The 25,055-nt window shown below is 51.4% G+C and overlaps 1 protein-coding gene and 1 pseudogene across 1 annotated transcript in view; one reads left to right on the top strand and one right to left on the bottom strand.

Annotated features, from left to right (window-relative positions):
• Pepd (peptidase D) overlaps window positions 1–25,055 on the bottom strand; it is a 132,259-nt gene that overhangs the window by 91,640 nt on the left and 15,564 nt on the right. The window contains exons 4-6 of the mRNA XM_055594982.1: window positions 20,431–20,494; window positions 12,046–12,093; window positions 8,262–8,323 (exon numbers count right to left, since the gene is read on the bottom strand). Of these exons, the coding sequence (XP_055450957.1) occupies window positions 8,262–8,323; window positions 12,046–12,093; window positions 20,431–20,494 (174 nt within the window). The remainder of the gene's footprint in view (window positions 1–8,261; window positions 8,324–12,045; window positions 12,094–20,430; window positions 20,495–25,055) is intronic.
• Window positions 9,829–9,946, top strand: LOC129667416 (small nucleolar RNA SNORA17; annotated as a pseudogene).

Here is a 25,055-nt window from a genome sequence, read left to right as displayed (position 1 = left end):
CCCTGGTCCCCACAGCTCTGGAGAGGGGGCTGGCTCCACACCACTGCTGATGGAGCAGCCCTCTACTGACTGTGGCAAGATGCCGGAATTGGAGTTCTCCGTCTCCCCAGTGCCCCAGGTGTTCACAGATGTGGGGACATATAGCTCTCATTTGGTCACCCACCACCCTGGAGCACAGACTGCCCCTTCATGGAGGACTATGAGACCATACATGACATCAAACACCCAGCCTATACCAGCTCGGCTGCCTCATCGCTCAACAGCCTCCTTTATCACAGCAATTCTGCTCTTCAGAGGGGCATCACACACAAATCTAGAGTTCTGGACGAGCTTTTCGGCCCACCCTCGTATCTCCTTCCCCTCGGCCCCTGTGTGTGCTCCAGTCATCTCTGCAGAGAAGGCCTCCTGTGGGAACTGTGGGTGGCAGAGCTGCTTTGAGCCTCCCAATCAAGTGTGACCCCCAGCACGGCCAAGTGTATGTGCTGCTGCCTCCCGCACCGTGGAAATGTGCTACCCAAGGAGGCCAATGCCACCGCCACTGTCATCAAGACCAAGAACAGCCGCCGGTTTGTGCACTGGTGTCACAAGAGCTTCAAGGTTGGCAGCAACTACTTGCCTCCCACTGTGGTGCCTCAGAGTCTGGCTAAGGTCCAGCATGCTATGGGCCATGCTTGTTCCAAACAACACGCCTGCCACTGCTGAGGCTTGGGCCTGCATGGACCTACATGGACCACAAGTTTGACTTGATATATGCCAAGGGGACTTTTGTAAGCTAGTATCAGGGTAAGGACATGGAAGAGGTGAGTTCCCTGAGGCAGAAGGATATGGCTGCCCTAGAGAAGGACTGCAAGGAAGTAGGCATCAACTTGTACAAAAAGAAGGGAAAAAACAGACAGCTGCATGGACCGTGTTCGCTATGGTTATGGCAAAATTCTTTGAAAAGAAACAGTCCCTTGCATTGCTAAAAGAAGGAGGAGAAGGAAAATTAGAACACCTCAGATAAATAAAACAAGAGGAATTCATTGCTAGCAAACTTATTCCACAAGGATTCCTTTAGGCTGAAAGGGCACTCCAGAGTGACTTGAATCTACATGAGAGAGAAACAGGCACGGATGGGCCAGGGAGATGGCTCTGGGGGTAAAGGCACTTGCTGCAAGCTTCATCGCTTAAGTTCAATTCCTGGGGCCCACAACATGGAAGAGAACCAACTCTTGCAAGTTGTCCTCTGATCTCAACGTGTGCACCATGAATAAGACATATATGCATGCCCACAGAGACGGTTAAATGTGAGGAGGGGAGGGGTCTCTGCTTGTTTGCTTGTTTAAAGGCAGTGGCTGGTGCTGGAGAAATGGCTGGTGGTTAAGGGTGCAGATTGCTCTTCCAGAAGAAAGGAATTCCATTCCCAGCACCTATTTTGGGTGGCTCACATTTCCTGTCATTCCAGTTCCAGGAGATCAATGCCCTCTTCTAGCCTCTGTAGGCACTACACACTCTGTGCACTCACACAGACATACACATAGACACCAATAAAAATGAATCTTAGCTGGGCATGGTGGCACTGGTCAGGGCGGCCATAGAGGCAAATATGGAGAGAGCAGGAATGTAGCTTTTGCTTATCACTCCTTAAAAATTATTGACACGCACATGTGAAGGTACATGCACACACACATATGCCCACTCGCGCAAACATGCACTGACAAGCACTGCCCCCACCTCCACGCAACACACTGACAAGAGAAAGAAGCCAGATGTGAAAGCCCACAGACGGGATGACTCCCTTTGCTATCAGGGTCAGATGAACAGAGAGGCAGAGCTGGTTAGGAGCTGCACAGCGTAAGGGGCTTGGAGAAACGGCCTTGTCTGAAGGTAGACACGGGGCTTCTTTTGGGTGGTGAAAATGTTCCCCAACTGATAATGATGGTGGTTAGATAAATCAGTGAACATTCCAACACCCTGTTCATGTGAACCAGCAAAGAGGCCTTGGGTAAGCGCTTAGCCTTCTGGATTCCATGATCTCCCCCACAGAGGCACAGGCAGAGCTATGAGCTTCTGACGTCACACAACTCAGGCTCTCCACGGCCTCACGGAGTTTGAACTGATGTAAGGCATGGTTGTAGGGCCAGTAGCCTGACTCTAACCAAGGAGCAGGGATGGTCAGGAAAAGGGACCGGTAGCCTCAGAGATTCAGCTCTGAAGCTTTGGAGATTCCGAGGTACGCAAACAAGGCTCATTGGTTCTAAGTCAACTTCAATACTTTAGAAACAAAATGGGCCCGGAGGGATGGCTCAGTGGTTAGGAACACTTGCTGCTCTTACAGAGGACCTGTGTTCAGTTCCCAGCACCTACAAGCATATGCTCATTTGTAACTCCAGTTCCAGGGCGTCCAGGGCTCTCTCTGGCTTCTGAGAGCACCTGCCCATGCTGCACAGACATACATGCAGGCAAACACTCGTACACATAAAATAAAAATAGACAAATCTAAGGACAGAGAATCAAAGTCTGACCCAAGAAGTATCACAGAGGTTACAAACAGCCCGATATGGCTCAGAACCAAGATCAGAGCAGCAGGTCACCTAAATCAGGGCAACGCAGACGCTGCCTCCCATCTTTGCCAAGTATCACTATGACCTTAGAGAAGGCACTGGCCTAGCTACTCAACAGCTGGCTGCATCGCACCTCACACAAATGCACATTCACATGTGTATACAGACACACATGCGCGCGCACACACACACACACACAAGCAGAAGCAGTAAGGTGAAACAGGGTAAGATGGCGGCACACTAACACAGCTGCAGAAACACACATACAGAGACAGCTGTGGGTGTACATTAGACAGAAGACACATACAGATGTGCACATAAGAGATACCTGAGACACGCACAGATGGACACAGATGTCACCTGTGTTACAGGAAGGAAACATGCCTAGACCGCCCCCCCCCCCCCGCCCCGTGGATGCCCGAGAACATAGACAGTATAGAACATCAGGTATATCATGGTTCCCTCCCCCAAGCCTGAACAGCTACGGCAGAATTTATAAGTTAGGCACAGTAGGAGGCTACTAAAAAGTAATAATAAAATAGGACAATTACAACATGCTATAACAAACTTGCCGCCGTCACTATACTTGAGCTTTGGAAAAAATTTATTTCAAGTACAATAAAGGCTATTAGTACACAAGTACTGGGCTAGCACGCGGCCGATTTGATAACAGAGACAGCTACTGAGACTAATGGGTGAGCATCAAATGTCATGGCTAACTGACAAGGGGATGGTTCATGTCTTGAGTAAATGAGGCCGGGTGGGCGCATGCTTGGCAGAACAACATGAACTTATGACCTGGCCAAGCATGGCAATGCATGCAACCTCTGCCACGCAGGGGTCTGAGGGAAGAGGACTATGAGGCGAGCCTGGACTACACAGGGAGACCCTATCTCAAATTGCAGGGTACGAGTGAAGGCCAAGAATAGTTCCGCAGTGGGAAGTGTGCTCTGGAGTGCCTGGCCTGTGCGAAACATCCCTGCTCCCTCCCACGCCTGTCCCCGGGGAGGCCTGTCCCCTTGTGCCTCCTTTCTCTGGCCTCACCTCTAACTCTGTCACCCCACTGTATATTTTTCAGGGGCTACTGTGCTGAGACAGGAGCCTTCAATAGGTGTCCTACCCTGAATGCCCTGAGCACTGACTTGGGGTCCTTACAACTTATATATTTCTAGAATTTTCCATGTAATATTTTTAGGTTGTGGTTGACTGTAGGTAAATGGCAGAAATCAAAGCTACAAATAAAGGAAGGATTATTCTGCATGGACACAGGCAGACATATACAGCACACACATGATAACAGATCCAGGGCCATCCAGACATGTACAGACACACACATCCAGACAGTCAGACACACACATATCTGGAAGGACAGTCAGAGAAACACAAATCACACACACAGACCAAGGCATTATACACAGAGAGACACATAGAATTCCACTGAGTGAGAAACATACTCAGCACACAGGAAGAGTTCAAAAGACTGTGTGGACAGGTTTAACTTTAGATAATAATTCAGGCATTCCACAGCACGGCCAAAGCACTAGTAGCACTCGTTCACCTTGCAAAACACAACAGGCCCGACCAGGCCCGTGAGGGTGGAAGGCAGACAATGGAAGGTAGCACAGGGCGGGCCCGGCCCCTGAGCCTCCATCTCTCCCCACCCCTGGCCTAGAGTTTCTAAACCACTAAATGAGGCATCCACTCTCCCCGCCCCCGCAACCCTCCAAGGGGTTTGGGGAAGATTCTCCCTTCATGGAGATTTCCATGGGCCATAACTTGAAGCCTAATCCTAAATATTAACTTGCTATGCAAGTTAACCGTTATCCAAAAGTCATGGTCCCCGAACCACAAATTGGCATTTTGCTGTAAATCGTCAAGTTTTAATAATGTCCTTCTAAGTTCCTGGGTTTTAAAATTCACATCGTTGAATATTAATATCCTTGCATTAACAAGTCCCAAATTCAGCATTTCATATTTAACTGCTTATTTAAATGGAATTAATTTGTAACCAATTGTCTTCAAATAGGCAAGGCAATTTAACTAAATGCCAAAAGATAAGAAATATGCTTGTTCTCAATAGCCAGCTGATGTGAAATAAGGACCATATTTCTCTCTCAGATGACGGTGACCTCTGTAATTTGCTGTCTCCACCCAGAACTCATGGGCACAGGTTCTGCGTGTCTGGAAGGGGGATGGTCTCGTGCTGGGGAAGTGTCCCCAGCCCCTGCCTTGACTCTGACGGATGGGTGGTCCTCAGCTTAGGCCACATGCGCACTCCATTGAGCCTCCATGGTCAGTTCCCCAGTCTCAAGAAACTCTGCCCCCAAATCTACTTCCTCAGACACTAACACAGATCCACGTTATCTGGCTTGGCCATGGGCTGCAGGAGCCAAGTGCTCCAGAGGCCCTGGGTGCCTGGAGCCCACAGGAAGCCATGTCAAGTCCTCTTCACCACAGGTCTGTCCTCCCTAGCTCTGCCTCTCCCAGCTCCAGCCCACAAACCAGCCCTTGCCCTCACAGCAGAGCCCGGCAACGAGTACCTGACCCCTGCTTCCATGCACCAAATGCCTCCAGAATCCATGGAGAGGCCTTCTTCTAAACGTTCCCTGGAACTCATCTCTGATACAGCAGGGCCAATCATGATACCATGGGCTGAGCCAGACCCCTCGCTCAGCACAAATACCACAAAGTAGTCAGAAGCCATAACCTTTTGGGAGCCCAGTGGCCTGTGGCTCCAGCGAGAGCTCTCTGGCTTCTGACATGTCTTCCACCTCCCTCACCTCTGCCTCCTTTCTCCCTCTACTCCTCTACTGTCCCTGCCACTCTTAGAACTGGTGCGCACCCTGCTTCGGGCCTCAGGAGTCCTGTCTCTGGTCCTGGGAGGTAGGAAGGTCTGAGCTCAAGGTATACACACACTGGGCGGTATCCCAGGAAGGTAGCCCCAGGAAGCCACACTTGGAAGTGAAAGTCACACACCAACCACCTGGATGGACCACAGCTCAGAGGGTCTGGGGTGTAGACAACTCAAGCTACTGCCAGCCCCTTTTTCATGCAGGCCAAGGGGAAAAGACAGCCTGGGAGGCTCCTCGGGACAGACAGAGAGGGCTAAACCTGAGTATCAGTCTAGGAAGAAGGGTCAAACAGAGATCCAAGATGGAGGTATTTCAGACACATTTAAAGAGGTCAAACGTAAAAAATCCCAGGAACGTGGTGTTTCAGCTGGACAGTGAGAGGTGACTGGGGACAGTTCAGTTCTACGTATTGGAAACTAGGACAACAGAATGATTCATCTTGCTTAGAAATAGGTTATTATTATCCAGCAACCAGCTGGAGACACTCGACAGGCAGGTAAATGCAGTCCTTAGTCATGGTGGCCCTTGAGGACAAGGTTTCTTCCCAACCTGGCACAGAGAGAGGCCTGAGGTGCTAGCTGCCTGTCTGGTGAGAGGCAGGGGTCCGAGGAACACCAAAGCCCAGGAATAGACGTGACTTTTAACAGGAAGGAGCTAGGGACCCTTGAGCCAGTGGCCAAGACCCCAAGTCAGTGCTCACGGCATGTGGGGTAGAGGACACTTGATGACGGCTCCTGTCCCAGCATAGGAACATATGAAAACCACACAGGGCGACAGAATGAGAGGTGAGGCCCAGAGTATAAGGGGCAAATCTCCCTTGGACCAGGGAGGGGAGGGAATATAGGTATCACAGACAGTTTAGACTCTGGCCATCACATGGTGCAGAAACAAAACCAGCCCACACCCAGCATGGAGAGCTGTCCCCCAACCCAGCTCAGCTGCTATGGGACCTAGGGAGCACCATAGGCAGCGCCCCAATGAAATATGTGCACCCCATGAGTGGGAAAAACTGTGAAAAAGGTGGTCCCTGGGTCTCAGCAAAAGGTTCCAGGCTGACATGTTGGTGCGTCCCTGTTACATGAGCCCTGTGAGTTCCAGGCCCACCTAGGCGGTAGGGCAAGATCTTGTCTCAAGAACAAAATCAGACACACAAGTCTCAAGATGTCAACTGGGTGGAGGATGGAAGGGATCCTGAAAAAGACTGAGGAACCTTGGGAGGAGACAGTGGTGGAAGCAAGCAGGGAATCCTCTCAGTGAGGCAGGGTGAGGCCTCCACTTCCGGCTCCCAGTGACCATGAGGGCCGTTCAGAGTTCCACCTGCCTTTCTCGGTGAACCTCCTGCCTCAGCAGCTTCACCCCAGGACCCCACCAGTCACACAATCCACCAGACCCCATTCTGGGAGAAACTCAGCATCCTCTGAGGTAGACACCAGATGCTGCAGCTTACAGCCACTGACTGTGCTGGCTCCACTTGGCTACTGCACAGATGGGGAGACCAAGGCTCTTAGGGTAACAGATCTGAGCAGGACCTGCAGCAGGCGGCCAGATACTGTGCAGGCTCTGGGCCCCAGCTGCCTCCTTTGGTTCCCACGGCAGAGCCGAGACCCATGCAGAGGCTGCAGGTGGTTTGGGTTGAGAAAGGTAAAGAGGGTGTTGGGGTGCTGGGAGAGGAGAACGGAGACTTGGCAGCCAGCATTTCAACAAGCTGGGCTGGCCACCACCAGGCCACTTAGGGCAAACTCACCAGAGGATGCAGCAGCCTGTGCCATGAAAGAAGCAAACTAGATACCCAGCCCCCTGCCCCGAAGCTCTTCTCATTGGAGAAGCGATACATATTCATGAGTTCATAATCCTTTCTAATCACCCTTCCATCGAACATGCACAGATTCCCTCCTGTGGCTCAGACTCATACATAATTATAAGGAGCTTCTTCCGGGACTACCTTGGTCCATGAAGGGACAACAGAGGACAAAGTGGCTACAGAGGACCTGTGCTTGGAAGGTCACTGTGGCTCAGGTGCAGGAGCATGGCTAAGGGCTGTTTGCTGCCTCAGGGGCCCATCTATACCACTCCAATCACTCCAGCCCAGACCTCCCAGGACCCAGCCCAGCCGGCAGCGCTCTGGGGAGGGGTGACAAGGAGACAAACCTGTTACCCTCCTGCCCAGAGAGGGGACCAATTTCTTGAGGAGGGATTAAGGGGCTCAGCCCAGAGCTTAACTGGGTAGTGAGTAAAAGATCAGGACAGTGGGAGACACAGGGAGTTGCTGAGAACTGGGCTGGGCCAGGAGTGGGAGGTGTAGGGAAGGGGGAGAGGGGTGACTTAAAAAAAAAAAAAAAAGACTACAAAGCTCAGAGCAACCAGCCACTGCTTACGCTTACGCCACTTCTAGGACAGCCTGGGCTAAACAGAAGATAAAACAAAACAAGGCTGGTCATGTGGGTGATGTGGCTCTGCCACCAAGCCGAGCAGTTCAGGTCAATTCCCAGGAGCTACACAGTGGAAGGAAAAAAGCCCCCCCAAGTTGTCCCCTGACCTCCACATGCACCACAGCATGCACACTCGCCCCCAAAAACACACATAAACGATCAGTCAGTGTAAAAAATAGCAAAAACAAAAGAAAGAAAAGAGCTTCTCTTGCCACACAGTGGCCAGGGCCCCCAGGCTCTTCCAAGATGGAGCCCAACACTGATGGCTGTTTTCCTTCAAGTGAACGAGGAGTGGTTTTCCACAAATGATCTCACACACGTTTCCTCCGAACACTTGATCACACCTATTCTCAGCACACTCCCACATTTCCTGGCCTGTGGGCCAGCCTGGGAAAGATCAGCAGGTGAAGGCGGGAGTGGGCAGAGGACGGACTCACTTGCTGATGCCCTCGAAGGAGGCCTCCCGGCAGACACTGCCACTGTCCGTGTTGACACCACGCTGTGGAGAGAAGAAGGGAACGTGAGCAGGTCAGGTGTGTAACTCAAGGACTGCAAGATCCTCCGGGCCTGCCGAGGAGAGGCTGCCTCCTCCAGACAGACTCAAATGGAAGAGAACAAGGAGGCCTACCACAGCCCAGCATGGCCTTCCCCTCTGGCCTTTCCCTGACAAATGAGCTCCACAGCAGGGTGAGTCTAAGCTGGGCCCCAGAGCAAAGACAGGGCCTTTTGTCCTAAGGCAATGCGAAAAGCAGAGATATCCAGCGAGAGCGGTGCATGCTTGTAATTCTCGCATGGGGGACACTGAGGAAGGGGACACCACCAGTTCAAGACTAGCCTGGATGGATCAGGGCACCCTAGGTACATAGGGGTGGGTCTGCTGCAGCACCCCAGGCACACAGTAGGGTGGGTCTGGATGGGTCAGAGCACTTTGCTCACACTGCTCGGACACTCAGGCTCAGGCAGGGGCTGGGCAAGAAAAGCAAGAACCTGAGACTCCTTCCCCACCAATGTACACACACAGACACAGACAGACACACACGGACCAAGCCCCCCACCCCATCTGCTCTTTCCAGGCAAGTCTCCTTATCTTTTATCACACACATATACGCTCTCTCACTAATGTACGGTCCAAAGGAACACAGCCTTCTCTCCATACTACTGTTTTGTAATCCACAGAATCCACAATCACAAAACAAAAATATTTGAAAACAACAACAAAATCTCCCCCAAACCCAAAAACAATTACAGCTGCAGATTCTTTTCCTTAACATCACCCCCTAAACAAGATAGTTTAGCATTATACAGGGAACTAGTTTTATGTCAGCTTGACCCAGAGTCGTCTGCGAAGGGGGAATCACAGTGGAGAAAATGCTCCCACCAGATTAGCATGGAGGTTAAAACCTGGAGGGCATTTCCTTGATTATGACTGACATGGGACAGTCCAGCCCACTGTGGGTGGGGCCCTCCCTGGGAAGGTGTTCTATAAGAAAGAAGGCTGAGCAAGCCATGCATGGGGAGCAAGCCAGTTCGCAGCAGTCCCTCCCGGCCTCTGCATCAGTGCCAGGTCCCTGTCCTGCTTGAGTTCCTGCCCTGACCCAGATGACGGACTGCAAGGGGCGTTAGGTCGAGGTGTCCTCACAGCAGCAGCAGAACCTTAACTAAGACAGGCATTAGCACTGTAGTCGGTGTTCCATGTAACCTACAGATGGACTGCTGGACACGGGAGGCTGTGCGTGTGTTAACGTAGTGAAAGGAACTCCTGAATCCGTAGTGTTGGGATCCCCGGGGGGTCTGGGAACCAACCCTCTACGGATACCCAGGGACAACTGAGGACTTGGCCTCCATCGGATATCCAACAGGAATGCAGCCATCCGGTGAGAGGAAACACGGGGTTCGGAGAGAAGTGAGCCACCTCAGAGAGGGAAGACGCTCTCAGCAGCCACAGCTTTCTCAGTCTCAGCTGATCCCTGCCCAACTTCCGTCCCACATAGAACACACTGGTCCCCTGCCTGTGGAGGCGGTGCAGGGGTGGCTGTGTGTCAGTAGGTGGCAGAGAGGAGGGAAGCCGTGTCTACACTGTGTTCTGACCTAAGAATGCCTGGATGATTAGTAGCCTAACACTCCCTGAAAAAAGGGAGCCCGGGACGACCACCGGGGCAGCACCAGGAGGGGAGCAAGCCAGAGATCAGAAGAGTCCCGCCTGGGACCACAAGCCCAGGCATGACCCCAAGATAGACGACCACTGTAAGGGGCCACTCAGGCAGGCTGGGCAAGGAAGGAGCCAGAGACACCACCAGACTGCTCCATGGGGTCTGGACAGGGAGGCTGAGGTCACTGGCAGGCTGGCGCCGTGCAGTCCTGGGGTAAGGAGGAGACCACGCCCGAGATGACCCCAGACACTCAGAGACTCTGGGTACCACTAAGAGGAGCAATTAAGTGGTGGAGAAATGGAAGAGAAAGAGAAGCAGATGGATGTGGGCACAATGAAGAGAGGCAGAACTGGAAACTCCGAGGATAGTGAGGAACAGATATATTAATATATTAATATTAATATATTAATATGAGTAGCTGGTGATGCCACCTGGGACCATGGTAGGGTTCTGGCCTGCACTGCCACCAGGGGTCACATCTGGGTCTGTGGCTCTGCAGCAGAAGGGTCTGTTAACTGCCATAGGCCTGGCCTGGACTGCTGCCCAGGGCCATGTCGATGTCTGAGGGCTATGCAGAACTGGCCCCATCCTTCATCTGAGAGGGGTCCCAGTAAGGTTTCAGTATTGATAAAATAGCAGAAGCCAGAGGCTCATACCAGACCAACAAGCCACTGAAATGAACATTTGCAAGCAAAGAAGTGTGAACAAAGGGTGTATTGTGGGACACACTGAGACACACTACGGTGTAGCTGGATCTGCTAATTTGTGGGTTCTTCTTTTTCCCACCCTTTATCCTCCCATTTTCACCCCCATCATTAGATAGAAGAGAAAGGATGGGGTGGGGCAGAGAGAAAAAGAGATCTGTGAAGCTAACTTCTTACTTCTTGTTTCTTCTTTGCTTGTAGCTGTCATTGCTACTTTGGGGACCTTTTTCCCCCCACTGTTTATTCCCAGTTTCAACTCCTATCAATAGATAGGAAAGGGGAGAGACAGAAATAGACATTCTTGAATCCCATTTCGTTTTTGTTTCTTCGTTGAGCACGACTACTAACAAACTACAACCAACCCCCTAAACTACCAACAACCCCAACCCCACCTCTTGGGTCCACAGCATTTATATGACCCTCTGAAAAATTCCCAGAATTCCAAACGTCACACAATCACAGAAACTATCTGGAGCTGGCAAAATCACACCTCTCCTAGAGCATGAGGCAAATCATAGTCAGCTGCTGCAAGCAGCCCCATGCCCCACACCTGGGATTAAAACAAAAACATTCCTATATTTAATATGTGTGTGTATGTATGTATGTGTATGTGTGTGTTTTAAAGAAACCAAAATTCCAGAATTCTCACATACTACTGCTTTCACAACGAGATTATTTTTTTCTCTGTTGTGAGGGAGCTTGCAAGGCTGGAGGGCGGGTACGAGAAGAAGGGGGGATGAGTGGGGTTGGTGTGCAAGATGTGAAACTCACAAAGAATCAATAAAAAGTTTAAAAAACAAACAAACAAAACCCCATTGGGCCAACTCTGACCATCATAGTTAATCTTCCTGCTTAGTAAAGAGAAGAAGCAGGAGGAAGGTTATTACTGTGTATTGTTATTCAGTAACAAAGGAGAGAAGGGCCATTCTGGAAGGAGGAAGGGTTCTGTGTGTGAAAGAGGATCCTGAGGCCAAGAAGGAAGACTGTACAACAGCCTAGCCCCCATCCCTTCCCTACCCCATGCCGTGCCCCTCTTTAAGATGTCAGGAGTGTGATTTCCAAATTGTGTCATCACAGCGGATTCAGGGTGAAAATGAAGAGTGACAATCTACAACTGAAATGTCATGAGCTTAAGCTGGACACAGCTGCATCTTCCAGTCTGGTTTTAACTCCATGACTGCTGGTGGTACCTTGCCACTGTGGCCACAAGAACACAGCACATCCCACTCAGCCTGGAGGATGGCATCTTAGCCACAGTCAGCCATTAGACCAAAACAAGCCTCTAACTGATTCATTCTGCTTCTGCCTCCCAAACCAGCCTATCTCTATGCTTCTTTTCAATCAATCCCTGGGCAGCAGCCACTTACCAGGGTGAGGAGGACAGAGGGACTTCGTGAGGTCAGGACACTGGCAATCTGAAAATCAAAAAGAAAACCCATGTTAGAGCACTGTCATGGTTTGAGTCTGAAATGCCTCAGACAGACTAGTGTGTTACGTGGCTAGTTTGTGGCACTAACTTGACGGCTGCAAATCCTTTAGGAGGCGGGGTCTGAAGGAGATCGCAGGCCGCTCTGAAAAGTGTTCCTGCAGCCCCGGATCTCTGCCTCACTCGCTCATGCTCACTGCCCTCTAATGAGAATGCTCATCCTCTGCCACACGCTCCTGCTATCACAAACTGCACCCTCGATGGACGGAGACCTCGGACACTGTGAGCTAAAATCAACTTTCCCTTTCTCGAGTTGCTTCTCTCAGGTACTCTGTCGTGACAAGAAGTGACTAACCCAAGCATCAACAAAGCGGAACGAGAGCATGGACAACCACGACCTAACGATTACATCCCTCATCTAGGGGGCAGGTCCTCAAGGCCACTGCCACCCACCCCATCCTTAAGTTGAGGAAACTGAGGTTCAGAGAGGCGGAAGGACTCTGGAAAGCTCTACAGCTGTCAAAACAGTACAGAGAGCACGAAGCTAAACCCAGCACCGTCCTCACCAGGCAGCTGGCCTCCAGGCACCACACAGATCCCTGGCTCCGAAGAGCCAGACCTGGCCGCTCTCCAGGGCCAGCAGCAGTCTGCAGATTCCCTGCTCTTCTGAAACAGTGGTCTTGTCACACACAGGCCCCAGGCCTGCCCATCCTCAAGGCACATGCCTCCCTCTCTGCCCGCTGCTGACCTCCTGAACTAAACTGAGGGGAGTTAGCGGTCCTCAGCTCCACCCACCGGCTCCCACCCTGACCCCCTCAGGCCTCCTGCCCCCTGCATGCTGAATGTTTCCATCCCAGAACGTGTATGAGCGGAAATGGGCTCAGTTGACTATCATCCATTCCCTGACAAAGCGCCCATCTTACACCAGGTAGGAAACCTGCACTCCAGTGCTGGCCACCTTGCTGGAAGCAATCTAGTCCTCAGGCTGACTGCACACGAGCCATGCTCCTCACCCCTGCCCTAAGCTCTCTGACACCCTCAACACACAAGGGGGAGGGCGCTAAGGTAGCAGACAGGCTGAGCTATTGCTGAAACACTCCATGCTGTATGCATTTAAGGTGGATACTTTGATAAGTTTTGACATACGTATACACACACGTTTCAATATTAAAAGGCTCCCGGAGAAAAGCTGGAACATATTGGAAGCCATGAAAGGGAAAATGCACCTGCCATCCTCCCCAGAGACAGTTCAGTTCTGTGCATAGAAACAGAGAACTGTAATGACATTTGGATCATATGAAATTACATGCTTCGCTTATTTCCTGTCATTAAATATTCTTCAAACACGTAATTTTTAGCAGTCACTACCGATGGGGATGGTAAACGTCCAATAAGTCTTTGATTATGGCCCATGTCAGTCATCTTACACACATCACCTCATTTAACCACCCATAAACACGCTACTCCAAATGTCCAGGACTCAAGATGAAAACGGCTTCTGTGAGGGCTATGGAGCCTAAATTCACAGTTAAAAAATAGTTAAGGACAGTGAGCAGACACAAGGATTAAGAGCTCTGACCACTGCTCTTCTAGAAGATCCAAGCTGGTTCCTAAAACCCATATCAATCACCTTACAACCACCTATAATTCCAGTTCCCAGGGACTCTCTCTCTCTCTCTCTCTCTCTCTCACACACACACACACACACACACACAACCCCTTTAAAAAAGAATTAGCAAAGCCCAGATTTTAACACATGGCTACAGAAAAGCCTCTCTGAATAGACTCAGCAACATTTACTTGATCTTTCCCTCTGCTAGTCATGTAAATTATTTATAATGATGAATTATTATAAATAACGCTGTGTGCGCTTCCTGGTATATGTGGTTTTACATATATTTACATATTCTTTAAGGGTTTATTTCCTGATGTAGTGTGGTAGCTCACATCTATAATTTTAGCATTTGGGGAGCTGAGGCAGGAGAATTGTGAGTTTGAGGTCAGCTTGGAATACAAAGTGAGGCCCTATCTCATTTTTAAAAAAAAGTTTACTTAAAAATTAAATGAGCAGGCATAATAGCATGTGCCTATTTTCCTAGAACTTGGAAGGTAGAGGTAGGAGGATCATAAGTTCAAGACCAGCTATACTCCATGGGACCCTACCTTACAAAAAAAAAAACAAGAAACTGGGAGGCAGAGGCAGGCCGATCTCTGTGAGTTTGAGGCCAGCCTATTCTACAAAGTTCAGGACAGCCAAGGCTACACAGAGAAACCTTGTCTCAAAAAAAGAAAGAAAGAAAACCAAGACAAAACAAAAAAGGAAGGTAAGAACAAAAGGATAGAGGGGTGGTAATGATAATAATAATAAAATTAAAAAGTCAAGTGACCCAGTTGAGTACGGGGCCAGGGCCAGGGCCAGAGGCCAGCATTCCATGCCAACCATGGTCCAGCCATCTGGGTACAAGTGCTGCCTCCCCAGGGGCCGCTCCTCTCCCCTCACTCAGTACCAGCTTGGAGAATGGCTGAGCTCTGGCTTCTGTGTTGCACAAATGAAGGCTTGCACAGCCCCTTCCTCCCGCCTGCCCTCCCCCACGGGAGGGGAGAGAGGCTCATTAAAACCAACAGAGCTGAGTGTGTCAGGCCCTGGGTGTGTTGTTTCGTTGACATGAAGGGTCTACATTCATCAGCACACAACGATGCCGTCAATTACAGCGGCAGAATCAGAGAGCGAGGAGGCACTTGGGGATTGTATCTGCTATTGTCCTTGGGAGAGGAGCTGATAACAAATGTGTGGGCTGATGGCTTTTCTCTCCGCAGTGACTCTCCGGACACGCTGGTTAGGAACAATGGAGGAGAAAGCCCCCTCGCTGCAGGCCTGCTGCTCAGATGCATGGAGGCCGAATGCTGAGAGCAGGCCGGGCATCGGTGAGTCCTGGCAGAGTAACGTCTGTTATTGATCACAGCTGTTTGAGTGGGCCCTGGGTACCTCTATGGCTGCAGACCGTCTCCCAGCCCAGCAGCTCCATCTGCCTTCCCTGTGGAGACCCATCAGTGCTACACTCATCAGCACACCGATTGGAGGCCTCAGAAATTAAGGGAATAAGATGCGGGTTTTCTTTTGTTGTCACTGGCTCTGAATATAGCCCCAGGACTAGACAGCACAGCTTTAACAACCCCAGGCCATCCCCAGGAGTGCAGGCCACAGGGGACCCGTCTGTTCTCCCAGCTGGGCTGTTAAATGTTCCTGTCTTGCTGCAGGCCATAGCCAGCATCCATCTCCCAGGCAGCCCTGACTAGGTGGACATGCACCCTAAGAATTTATCAGAACCCTATGAGCCCAGATCCTGCCCGGGGGACAATCCCCAGGGAGCCTTGCACAGGCTCCTAACCAGGACTCTGACCAAGCCAGTGAGTCACTCTGAAAAGGAGTTAGATGCGCTTCAACTGTGTTGCTGAGAAAGCCCATGTGGTCCCAGTGTGCAGGCTCTGTCCTAGCAGCATTCAAACTCCTGAAAACAAGCCATTATTCATGGCAGTTTCCCAAAACACCAGCACACACCAGTGGCCTGAAATGCCCTTAGATTTTTGAATCTGCTTTTAAAATGAACCAACAATATGGATATCTGACTCTTCTTGAACAATTGGGGTATACAGTAGCCCCTTCAGAGCAAGGTAGCCTGACCTTTATAGACCCCTGTACTTCCGGAGGCCTCCCACACCGAGGCTGAGAAGCAGGAGCATCTAACCCTGGGCAGCTGGGGCTGTTTCTCTTACATGCTCCTTGCCTACGGCTGAGGAGCTGAGTCACTGACCCTGTGACCTTCAAACATCTGCCCTGTGCCAAAAAGCAAGTGCAAAAATCACCCTCCATCCTGCTGGCTCCCAGTTAGTTAGACACACTGCAGTGCTGTGGAGCTCCCTCCCATGGGTCCCCTGAGTGCTCTGGCTCTTCTGAGGAGGAGGGGAACCAGGCCTGTCATCTCACATGACTGCATTGTTTCTGAGGCAAGGTCTTGTACAGCGTAGGACTCTGAATGCATTACATGGCTAAGGATGGTCTTCTCTTCTGATCGGCCTGCCCCTACCTACCACAGGCTAGCACTACAGGCAGGCACCACTAAGCTTCATTCATTTGCTTCTGGGCACCAAACTCAGGGCTTCCTGCAAGCCAGGCTCTACTAACAGAGCTACACTCTCTGACACCTGCTCTTTATTTATTTTTTTTTTTAAATTTTAAATATAAGCCACTAAGGAATCAGCAATGACCTGGGGCCACTCCCACCCTCTTTCAGAGCATGCAGGAACATGCAGCTAGCTGTCTGGTTTATAAGGATGGCCAAGGCCAGATAGGACTGAGCACTGTAAAATGCCCAGGAATACCTGCCTAGGGAACACTCTGTCACTTTCCTTGATAGACCAAGCCTGAGCGCTGCCCACATCAGAAAATGTTCCCAGCCCACGGGGCTCAAAGCAGCAGTAGCTCCTTCTGGTGGGCCTTGTTCCCAGCTTCAGGAACTTGAGAGCCTGGGTCACCTCTGCACAAGCAAGCCTCCTGCAGTCAGCCTTTCACCTCTGACAGGCAAGTGTAGAGCTAGAGTCACCCCAACACTGCCACACCCCACCTGTGGGGCCTCTCAGTCTTGGCCTCCTTGTCTATAAATAGGGCTGGATCTGTGGTTCACTGTGGGACAGGGTGGGAGGGACTGGGAGGGATTATTGCAAGCAACCCCAGAGTGAGCACAGCAGTCAAAGCTTGGGGGGGGGGGTGGCTCAGTGCCAGCACCCAGCATGTCCAAGGCCCTTAGGTCTCTCTCTGGCAGAGAAATAAAAAAATGCAAAACAGCAATCATGGTGATCAACAGGGCTGACTGATGACGATAATAATTCTTTTGCTCCTGCAGAGTACTCCAGAACCCTAAAGAGGCTCTGCCCTTTGACCTCTAGTGAAGCTTTGAATTTACCATTCTGCCTTAAAAGATTAGGAGCCAGCTGGCCTGAGTGGCTGCTGGCCTGCACCTTCACTGAGGACCTTCCCACCTGGATCCTTCCTCTTCCTCTTCTGTCCTGCACCTGGGGGCTCCTCCTTCCTTTCCCCAGAAACCACAGTGTAAATGGGAGTTGAATTCTCCCCTCCCTGCAGTTATAAATGCAAATGTCAATCACTGAGGCTACAGCCCAGAGAAGGTTCTCGAGCAGCACTGGATGAAGCCCAGGCAAAGGAGGGCGTCCGTCTCCCCACCCCAAGACAGAGCCTATTCTCGCTCTCCTGCCAGGTTTAACAGTGGGAGACCGCTCAGTCAAGGCCCAGAGAGCAAGGCATTGAGATGAACATTACCGGGTAGAGGTGATGGAAACATACCTGCCAAAGGACGGCATCAGGGACAAGGTCAGGGTGAAGGATGAACAGATCTCTCTTCTCTAGCGCTTAGAGACAAAATGTCGCAAATGACCTCACTAGGAGCATGTGAATAAACATTTAGTCACCCTTAAAAGCCTGAAGCCATATGGCATAAGCATCCATCAAAAGCTGCCTCCCGGTATGTGGGGGAAGAAACCATATACACTATAGTTTAGATGAGGGCGTCCAATACAGAAATCAGTATGGAGGTCTTCACAAAATTACGTATAAGCCAGCTCCGCCACTCCTGGATATATAGCCAAAAGACGCTAAATCAGCTTACCACAGAGATATTTGCATACCCACATTTATCGTAGTACAATTCACAACAGTAATGTGCAGTCAGCCTAGGTGGCCATCAACAGACAAATGCAGAATGTAGATTCGGTGCACAGGCACAGTGGGGTCTTATTTGACCATACAAGGAACGAGATTAAGTCACCGGCAGCAGAGATCATCTTGTTAAACCAGACTCACAAAGACAAACCTGGTGTGTTTTCCCTCACCTGCGGAATCTACAGCTGAGAGAAAAAGACCTCAGAGTAGAAGGGGAACTATTTGAGAAGAAGGCCATGTTGGGACAGGACAAACAGTAAATGGAGGCATGAACAAAGTTCACAGTGTGCATATGTGAAAATGTAACAATGAAACTCGTTTTCCTCTACAATGTATATACATTATGGGGGCTGGAGAGATGGTGGCGCAGAGCACCAGCTGCCTTTTCGGAGGACCAGAGTTCAGTTCCCAGCACCCACATTGGGCATCTCATAACCACTTGTAACTCATAACCCCAGGAAATCTGATGCCCCCTTCTGGCATCCATAGATACGGCAAGCACATACACACAGACATATACACATACTTCTAAATAATATTTTAAACACACACATACTAATAATTATTTAAATACTTCAGAAAAAAATAATAAACTACCTATCTCTTCATGGTCCAACAGGACAGAAGGTAGAGAGAGCATGGATCATGGTACAGGTATGTGAGTGTTCACCTTCCCTGAGGTGTTCCTGGGAACCTGACAGGGCGCTACTTTCCTTCAGTGGCTTCATCCATGAATTCACTTCCTGTGCTGGCCCATGCCCCATGCTGCCAGGTGGAGTTCTGGGTCTACACACTTCTGATACTTCCTTGTACATCTCTGGGACTCAGATGGAAGAGTGCAAGGATGGCATGGCAAGGCAAACAAGATAGAGACAGGACAACAGAAGGCTAGGCAGTGCTGCCATTCACAAGCTATCCCGAGAGCCCGGAGTGGGCCGGCACGAGGCCTCGATGGGTGGAGATGATGAACGGTGGAACAGGATTAGTGTTCCAGGGCTACGGGACTCAAGGTGGGACCATGCTGCTTCTGTAACAGGATGTGGCGGAAGCTGCTCTGACCAAGGTCAAGAAGAATTGTCTGCCCCAGAGCCAGTGGCCAGGCACAAAACACGGGGCACAGACAAGCAGGCTCCTGACAGTGCCATGTATTTGGCCAGGGTCCCAAAAACTTGCTTCTTCACCTGGTGCTGTTACCCCAACATAGCTGTGTCCTGCCCAGGGGGACAGGTTTTTGCTTGGTCTCCATTGGATGGCACTCCTGACCACCTCTACCCTTCCAGCCCAGTCTTGGTCCTCAAAGCTCCCCTCCTTTCTCCGCTGCTACCTCTTTTTTCTTCATCAACGTCTTTCCAGAGAAATTATTAATGTATATTCACAGCACAAAACTGCACTTCCTTACGATGTTCTCATGTCTGATCTCTCGCATCTTTCATCACATTCTCCACTATCCTTTCTTGTCTCCCTCCTCCCCTCACTGGCCAACTTCAGCTTCCCAAACAGTCCTGCTTTCACCCCACACACAGACGGAGGGAGATAGGGAGATAGGGAGGTAGATAGATGAGTTTTACCTAGACTACACATCTGAGGGCAAACTCATGGCATTTGCCTTCTTTCCATTCACATGAGGGTCCTCAAGGCCATCACTTTCCTGCAGATGACTCCAGGCACACTCCACTGTGTGCACACAGCAATCCTCTCTCCATTCATGTACTGACAGGCACCTATGCTGCCTCCTAGGCTTGGCAGCCCCAGCTCTTAGCACGTGTCCACTCTCAAGCTCTGTCTAGGGCCATGCAGTGTGCTGTCCAGCTGATCCAGCCAGGTCCAGGATGGACGGCCAGTGACAGGTGCTGACTCTTGCCCAGCTCTGACTTGCATAGAGCATAGAGCTGTGACAGCGTCCAGGGATGGAGCAGAGAAGCCTCCTGTGTGCCAGGCAGTGGCCATGGTATCAGAGGGCTTTGCTTGCTCAGACCTTGAAGCTCCTAGCTCTGCTCCCATCTCTGCCTCAGCCCTGTTCTGTCAGCAGTGGAAGATGAAAGAGAACCTTTCATCTGCTTGGACAAGGGGCAGAGTCACAGCCTCAGGGCGACAGTGATATATTTGCCCACACCACCCAGCATCTGCTGGGTGACCAGGCTGGAAGATAGATTCAAGTCAAGGTATCCCAATTCCTGTCTATTCACGGGCCATTCACGACCTCGGGCTCTTCTTATAAATAGTCCCCTCAACACATGAAGGCTCAGACCAAGCCCGCTGGCAGCTTTGATGACATCTCTGTCCCAGTTGCAGGCAGGCTGCCTCTCACAGACACCCTTCCTGTAGAGACCTCAGTGGTCACCATAACCCAGGCGGCCCGATGCTTCTTCCTGAGGTAGATGCACTTTCCAGCCTGAGGCGAGCATCCTCTGATCAGAGAGATCTGTTGTGGGTTTTCTCTGCCTGCACTTTCTACACAGGGGTGCTCCTGAGGGGCCGGTGTCCAGCAGCTGTGTCCCCAGACTGTGGCAGAGGAAGGGAGACTGGCCAGGGAAGGAGGGCTCCCGCCAGTCCAGGCCTACTGAGACAGGCAGCACCATGTCGGCTACTCACCTCATCCGAGTACTGGACATCATCCACTGCGTACTTCTCCTTGAAATGCTCCTTGGAATGGATCCTCAAAAGAAAGCAGAATGGAAACCACGGTCAGGGCTTGGCAGCGCCTCAGCCTGGCCACCTTCTGCCTGCCAAATCCAGGCGACGAAGCTCAGGGTTCATGCCTGCCTCAGTGTGAGGATCCCGCAGCAAACAGGTACACCCAGCAGCTGATGATAAAGGGCGTTGTGCCATGGAACCACCTCTGCCATCCCTGGCCCCTGGTTCAGGCCACCATGTCCCTGGCTGCCGGCAGCAAGCAGTGGTAGGAGAAGGTCCCTGCTTCCACTCTTTCTCTCCACAGCACTGAGCCTCTAGGCAGGCAGCCGTTATGTCTCACCATTAGGGGCACAGAACAAGTGACTTCCCAGGCTATACCTCCTTAAAGGAAGGTTAGTTAATACATTAACACTTTAAAGAAGCCAGTATTATTATTTCTTAATGTGATAAGAATTTAAGCTTATTCGTCAAACTTTAAAAAATTAGCCAAAGAGAAAGCATGGAGTAGATAAGGTGAGGCAAGCGGCAGCCAACTCTCGATGCTTTCTCGAGGATTCACCGGGCCCACCCAGGTGAGCCAATGTTGTTGGGGCAACGGGCTCACACAGGGGGGTGCCACCAGCCAAGAGCCAAGTCCAGGGGTGCGCACATGCCACCCTCTACTCTCGCACACTCGCTGGCTGCCACATAAGGGAGACACCACCCTTTCTGTCCTCCTGCACTCTCACAGCGTGGGTCCCATCCAACAGAGGCCTTGGGACAAGGTAGAGCAGGCGGTCTTCACATTCTCCTTCCAGGGCTTTCTGGAGTGTGTAGAGGGGGGTGGTATTCCTGGGAGTCCCAGATGAAACCAGGAGGAGAGCCTCAGAGCTCCACGGCCTATGCGCCACAACGCAGCGCTGCCTGGGAACTGGGAGCCCACAGCTCTCTCTGGTCCAACATCAATCTCCAAAACTAGTGAAACTGGCTGTCAGAGGTGCAGGCTATAGGACCAGGGGGCAGGGAGGGCAGTGGAGCCAGCAGCAAGGGGCTCCAAGTGCAGGTAGGAAACCCACCTCAGGCTAAGGAACTGCAGTCTCACTGTGACCTCACAGAATACCCTCTGCTTTTTTTCTTCCCCCCTCTCCTTGAGCCTCTGAAAAACTGCCTGGGTGTCAAGCTCTTGCATTAATTAAATTTGCACAATTCTGTCACATTAGCTTCAGCCATGAGACAGGGTTCACAAGTTAACTGGCCAAGATCTGACACCTCCATTAGCAAAAGGCCTCAGGGGCTGAGGCAGGAGGTCTCACTTCACCTGGGTTCTGGGAGTCCCAGCTGCAGACTGGGAAAGCAAGAGGCAGGGCCACCAGCAAAACAGTTGTTGGGTATCTTTATCATTCCCTCTGCAGCTGGGCCTGCTCAGCTCTCTCTCTAGCCCCAGTCACTCTGTCATCACCAGTGTGACAGGCATGAAAAGCCATCTCCCTACAGATTCAGAAGCACAAAGGTCTGATCCAGCATCCAGGGCGCTCTGTACAGGAGGTCAGAGCAGCCACTCCATAGGGCCTAACCTTCTCACGTCCACTGCTGTAGGACACCCAAAGCCTCCCTCCAAAAACCATCCTTTAGAAGGAAGCCACTAGGAAACCTCTCCCTGTCCTTCTCTTACAAGTTAGGATTCATCAGAGAATTGCCAGAGCAGAGAAACTCCAGGTCAAGAGCTTCATAGCATAAAGCCAAGGGAAGGTGGCAGCAAACTACCGTAGGGGGCTGTGACCACTGGGTGTCCCCGCAACTGGGTGCTCACCTACAAACTCCCATAAGGCAGTTACTGTTACGTCACTGTGGGGAAATGCCTTACAGAACAGCCTAAGAAAGGAGTTACTTATTTTGGCTCAGAGTTTTGGGGTTCGGAGGGCTGAGTCTGTGGCTCTTGGCTCCACTGATCCGGAATTAGTGGGGGCCGAACATTACAGTAGAGGGTATGTACAGCAAAAGCTGTTCCCTTCATGGTGGACGGGAGAAGCAGACACAGGGGACTGCCTAAGACAAGACACCACTCCAAAGACATCCCACCCTATTTCCTCCAGAGTCATCCTTCCCAACAGCATCACCAGATAAGAACCAAGCACTCAATACATGACCTTATGGGGGACAAATGACTTTCAAACCACAACCGTGTCCTGAGCCATTCCACTGGGCAAATGGCAAGGTGGAGCCAGAGATGGCTGGTCCCAGACAAGGCCCAACAGGAAGAAGTGGGCACAAGTCCCACCCTGTGCCCTTTGCCCAGTACTTGCTCTCCTTACGGAGGCCAACGTCCCTGGGTCTTAGGAGCCAGACACTGTCCTGCCAGGAATAACCACCAACATATAAAATATGAAGGGCTGTGAGCACTCTGTCTAGTGCTCTGCACGTTACATTCTTCTTAGAAAGGGCAGAGATAATTAAGTTTGAACAGTACTTGCTTTTTTTCATGTCCTTGGGTTAATTACTGTAAAAATCATTTAGATGTTACCTGAAGGGGTATGTGTGCCAGGCTGCATGATCAAACCAGCCATGGACGACTTGGCAGCCATGACTTGGTGGGGTTGAGGGGAAAGGAGTGACAGGTCCACTGGCTGGGGGAGGGAGGGGTCACTTGGGACTGACTGGATGCACTGAGGGTGTGCTGAGCGGGCCACCGGCTTCCTGGAGGGTCTACACTGAGCTGACCTGTAGTGCTGAGCAAGCACAGCCTAGCCTCATCACATGGGAGAGCCCGATGGAAAGAACCGGAAAGAACCAGACTGAAGAAACAAATCAGGAGCAGAGCTGAGTTCACTCGGGTACTGCCCGTCCGAGTGCACAGTACAGGTCTGGCACTCAGGCCCTCGCAGGCCTGCTCTGCCAGCAGCTGGGCCCAAGCTCAAGCCCAGAGTGGATGATGCCTGCTCAGAGTGCCATGAGCACCGAAGCCCTGCGTGAGGCCTCAGATGAGAAGGAGCCATTCAATTAATGCCACGTGATGCAGACATGATGGAACTCTCCAGAAAATGAAATTTTAAAGAGTGGGTCTCAGTGGCTAGCTGGCCACCTACACGCGGTTAATGAATAAGTAATAAGGCCAAATGATAGCAGCCGCCGTCCATCTCCAGTGCCTGGCGCCTGCCTTTGGCTCCAAACAATGCCGCTGCCTTTTACTCCGCTGATGGCGCATGCAGGGCAGAAGTCAGCAACCATGTCAAGATGTCATTAAGTTCTCAAAGAGGAAAGTAGCCTTCTGCGAATCAGAGCAGTGTTCTCAGCCTGGAGACTGCTCCTGTGTGCGAGCTGGAGCGGCCATGGCGCAGCCTCTGAGATTATCCGACATGGAGAAGCCAGGCAGAGGAAGGCAAGGTAAGGATCGGTGACCTACAGGCCAAGAGTGGCACAGCCATGAAAGCTAGGGGCTCTGGCTGATCCCTAGGTGCAGGCGCTCAGGGGGACTCAGAAAGCACCCATTAGCCCCTTCTCAAGGCCTGCCTCCCTCAAAGACGCCATCCCTCCTCCTGGTAACAGCAGGAGCCAGAGTACCGCCCCAGAGAGGGTCATTGTGACTCCAAAGACTACAGGAGGTGGGGGCTATGCCATAAAAAAAACCACCTCCTACACACCACATCTCACGCCACAAACGGCCCCCATAAAACCAAGCGTGATGGCACATGCCTAGGACTCCGGTATTCAGGAAGCTGAGATAGGAGGATCTTGAATTCAAGGTTATCCTCTGTAGCAAGACCCTGTCTCAAACAATATGCATTCCACCAAAAGCACACGCGCGCACACACACACACAAGGGCTCCACTATCATAAGGAGCTGTGCACAGGGCCTCTGGGACTCAGCTCTGGAGAGCTCACCGTAGCCTCTTCCTGAGGAGCCTGCGGCCGGACAGGTCCTCGCCACCTCCTGCTAGGCCAGGCATACTAACTCTCCTTTCAGTTTGCTGGGGGGGGGGGCAGCAGGAATGATCGGAACCAAAGTGTGTTTGCTTAGAGGAGCCGAGATACCCAGGCCAGAGCCACTGTCAGCAAACCCTTCTTTTGGACAGACTCCTACAAAAACCTATCAGGTGCTCCCTCCCTCCTACTTCAGTTAGGGTGTGGGGTGTTGCAAGGGCCAGCCCTAGGCTTCCAGTCCCCTCCCCCAGCACCGGCAGCCCTGACGGCAAGGCTGTGCCCACGGCAGCTGCGGATTCTCCAGCGGGTTTCCCTGAGTGACTGGATTGTAGAATCTGCCAGACGGATTTTCAAAAGCCATCAGATAGAGACTCCAAAGGAAGCTGAGGAGCTTAAGGTCAAATGTGCAGTCTGGTGGGTTTTGATTGCAAAGGCCAGGTAATCCCGTCAGCCTTGCTCCTGGTGCCCTATCGATTACCGCAGCGTCTGGAAGCAGCCGTGCACATCAGATCTGGCTGCTTCCCAGATCCAGCCCAGACAACCAGCCCCTTTGTCACCTGCCCGTTACAATCAGGCCTTCCCTCCCAAACACTCAGGATAGAGACAAACAATCGCCCCAGAGCACAGAAGGGAAAGGTCTGCTGAGGAACTGTCTCAGCCGCGGTGTCTGCTGGTCTGGCCTGCAG

The sequence above is a fragment of the Psammomys obesus genome, unplaced genomic scaffold (assembly GCF_907164565.1).
Source record: "Psammomys obesus unplaced genomic scaffold, mPsaObe1.curated_primary_1811, whole genome shotgun sequence".
In the NCBI taxonomy this organism is placed as follows: Eukaryota; Metazoa; Chordata; class Mammalia; order Rodentia; family Muridae; genus Psammomys; species Psammomys obesus.
This window is presented reverse-complemented; position numbering and strand designations above follow the sequence as displayed.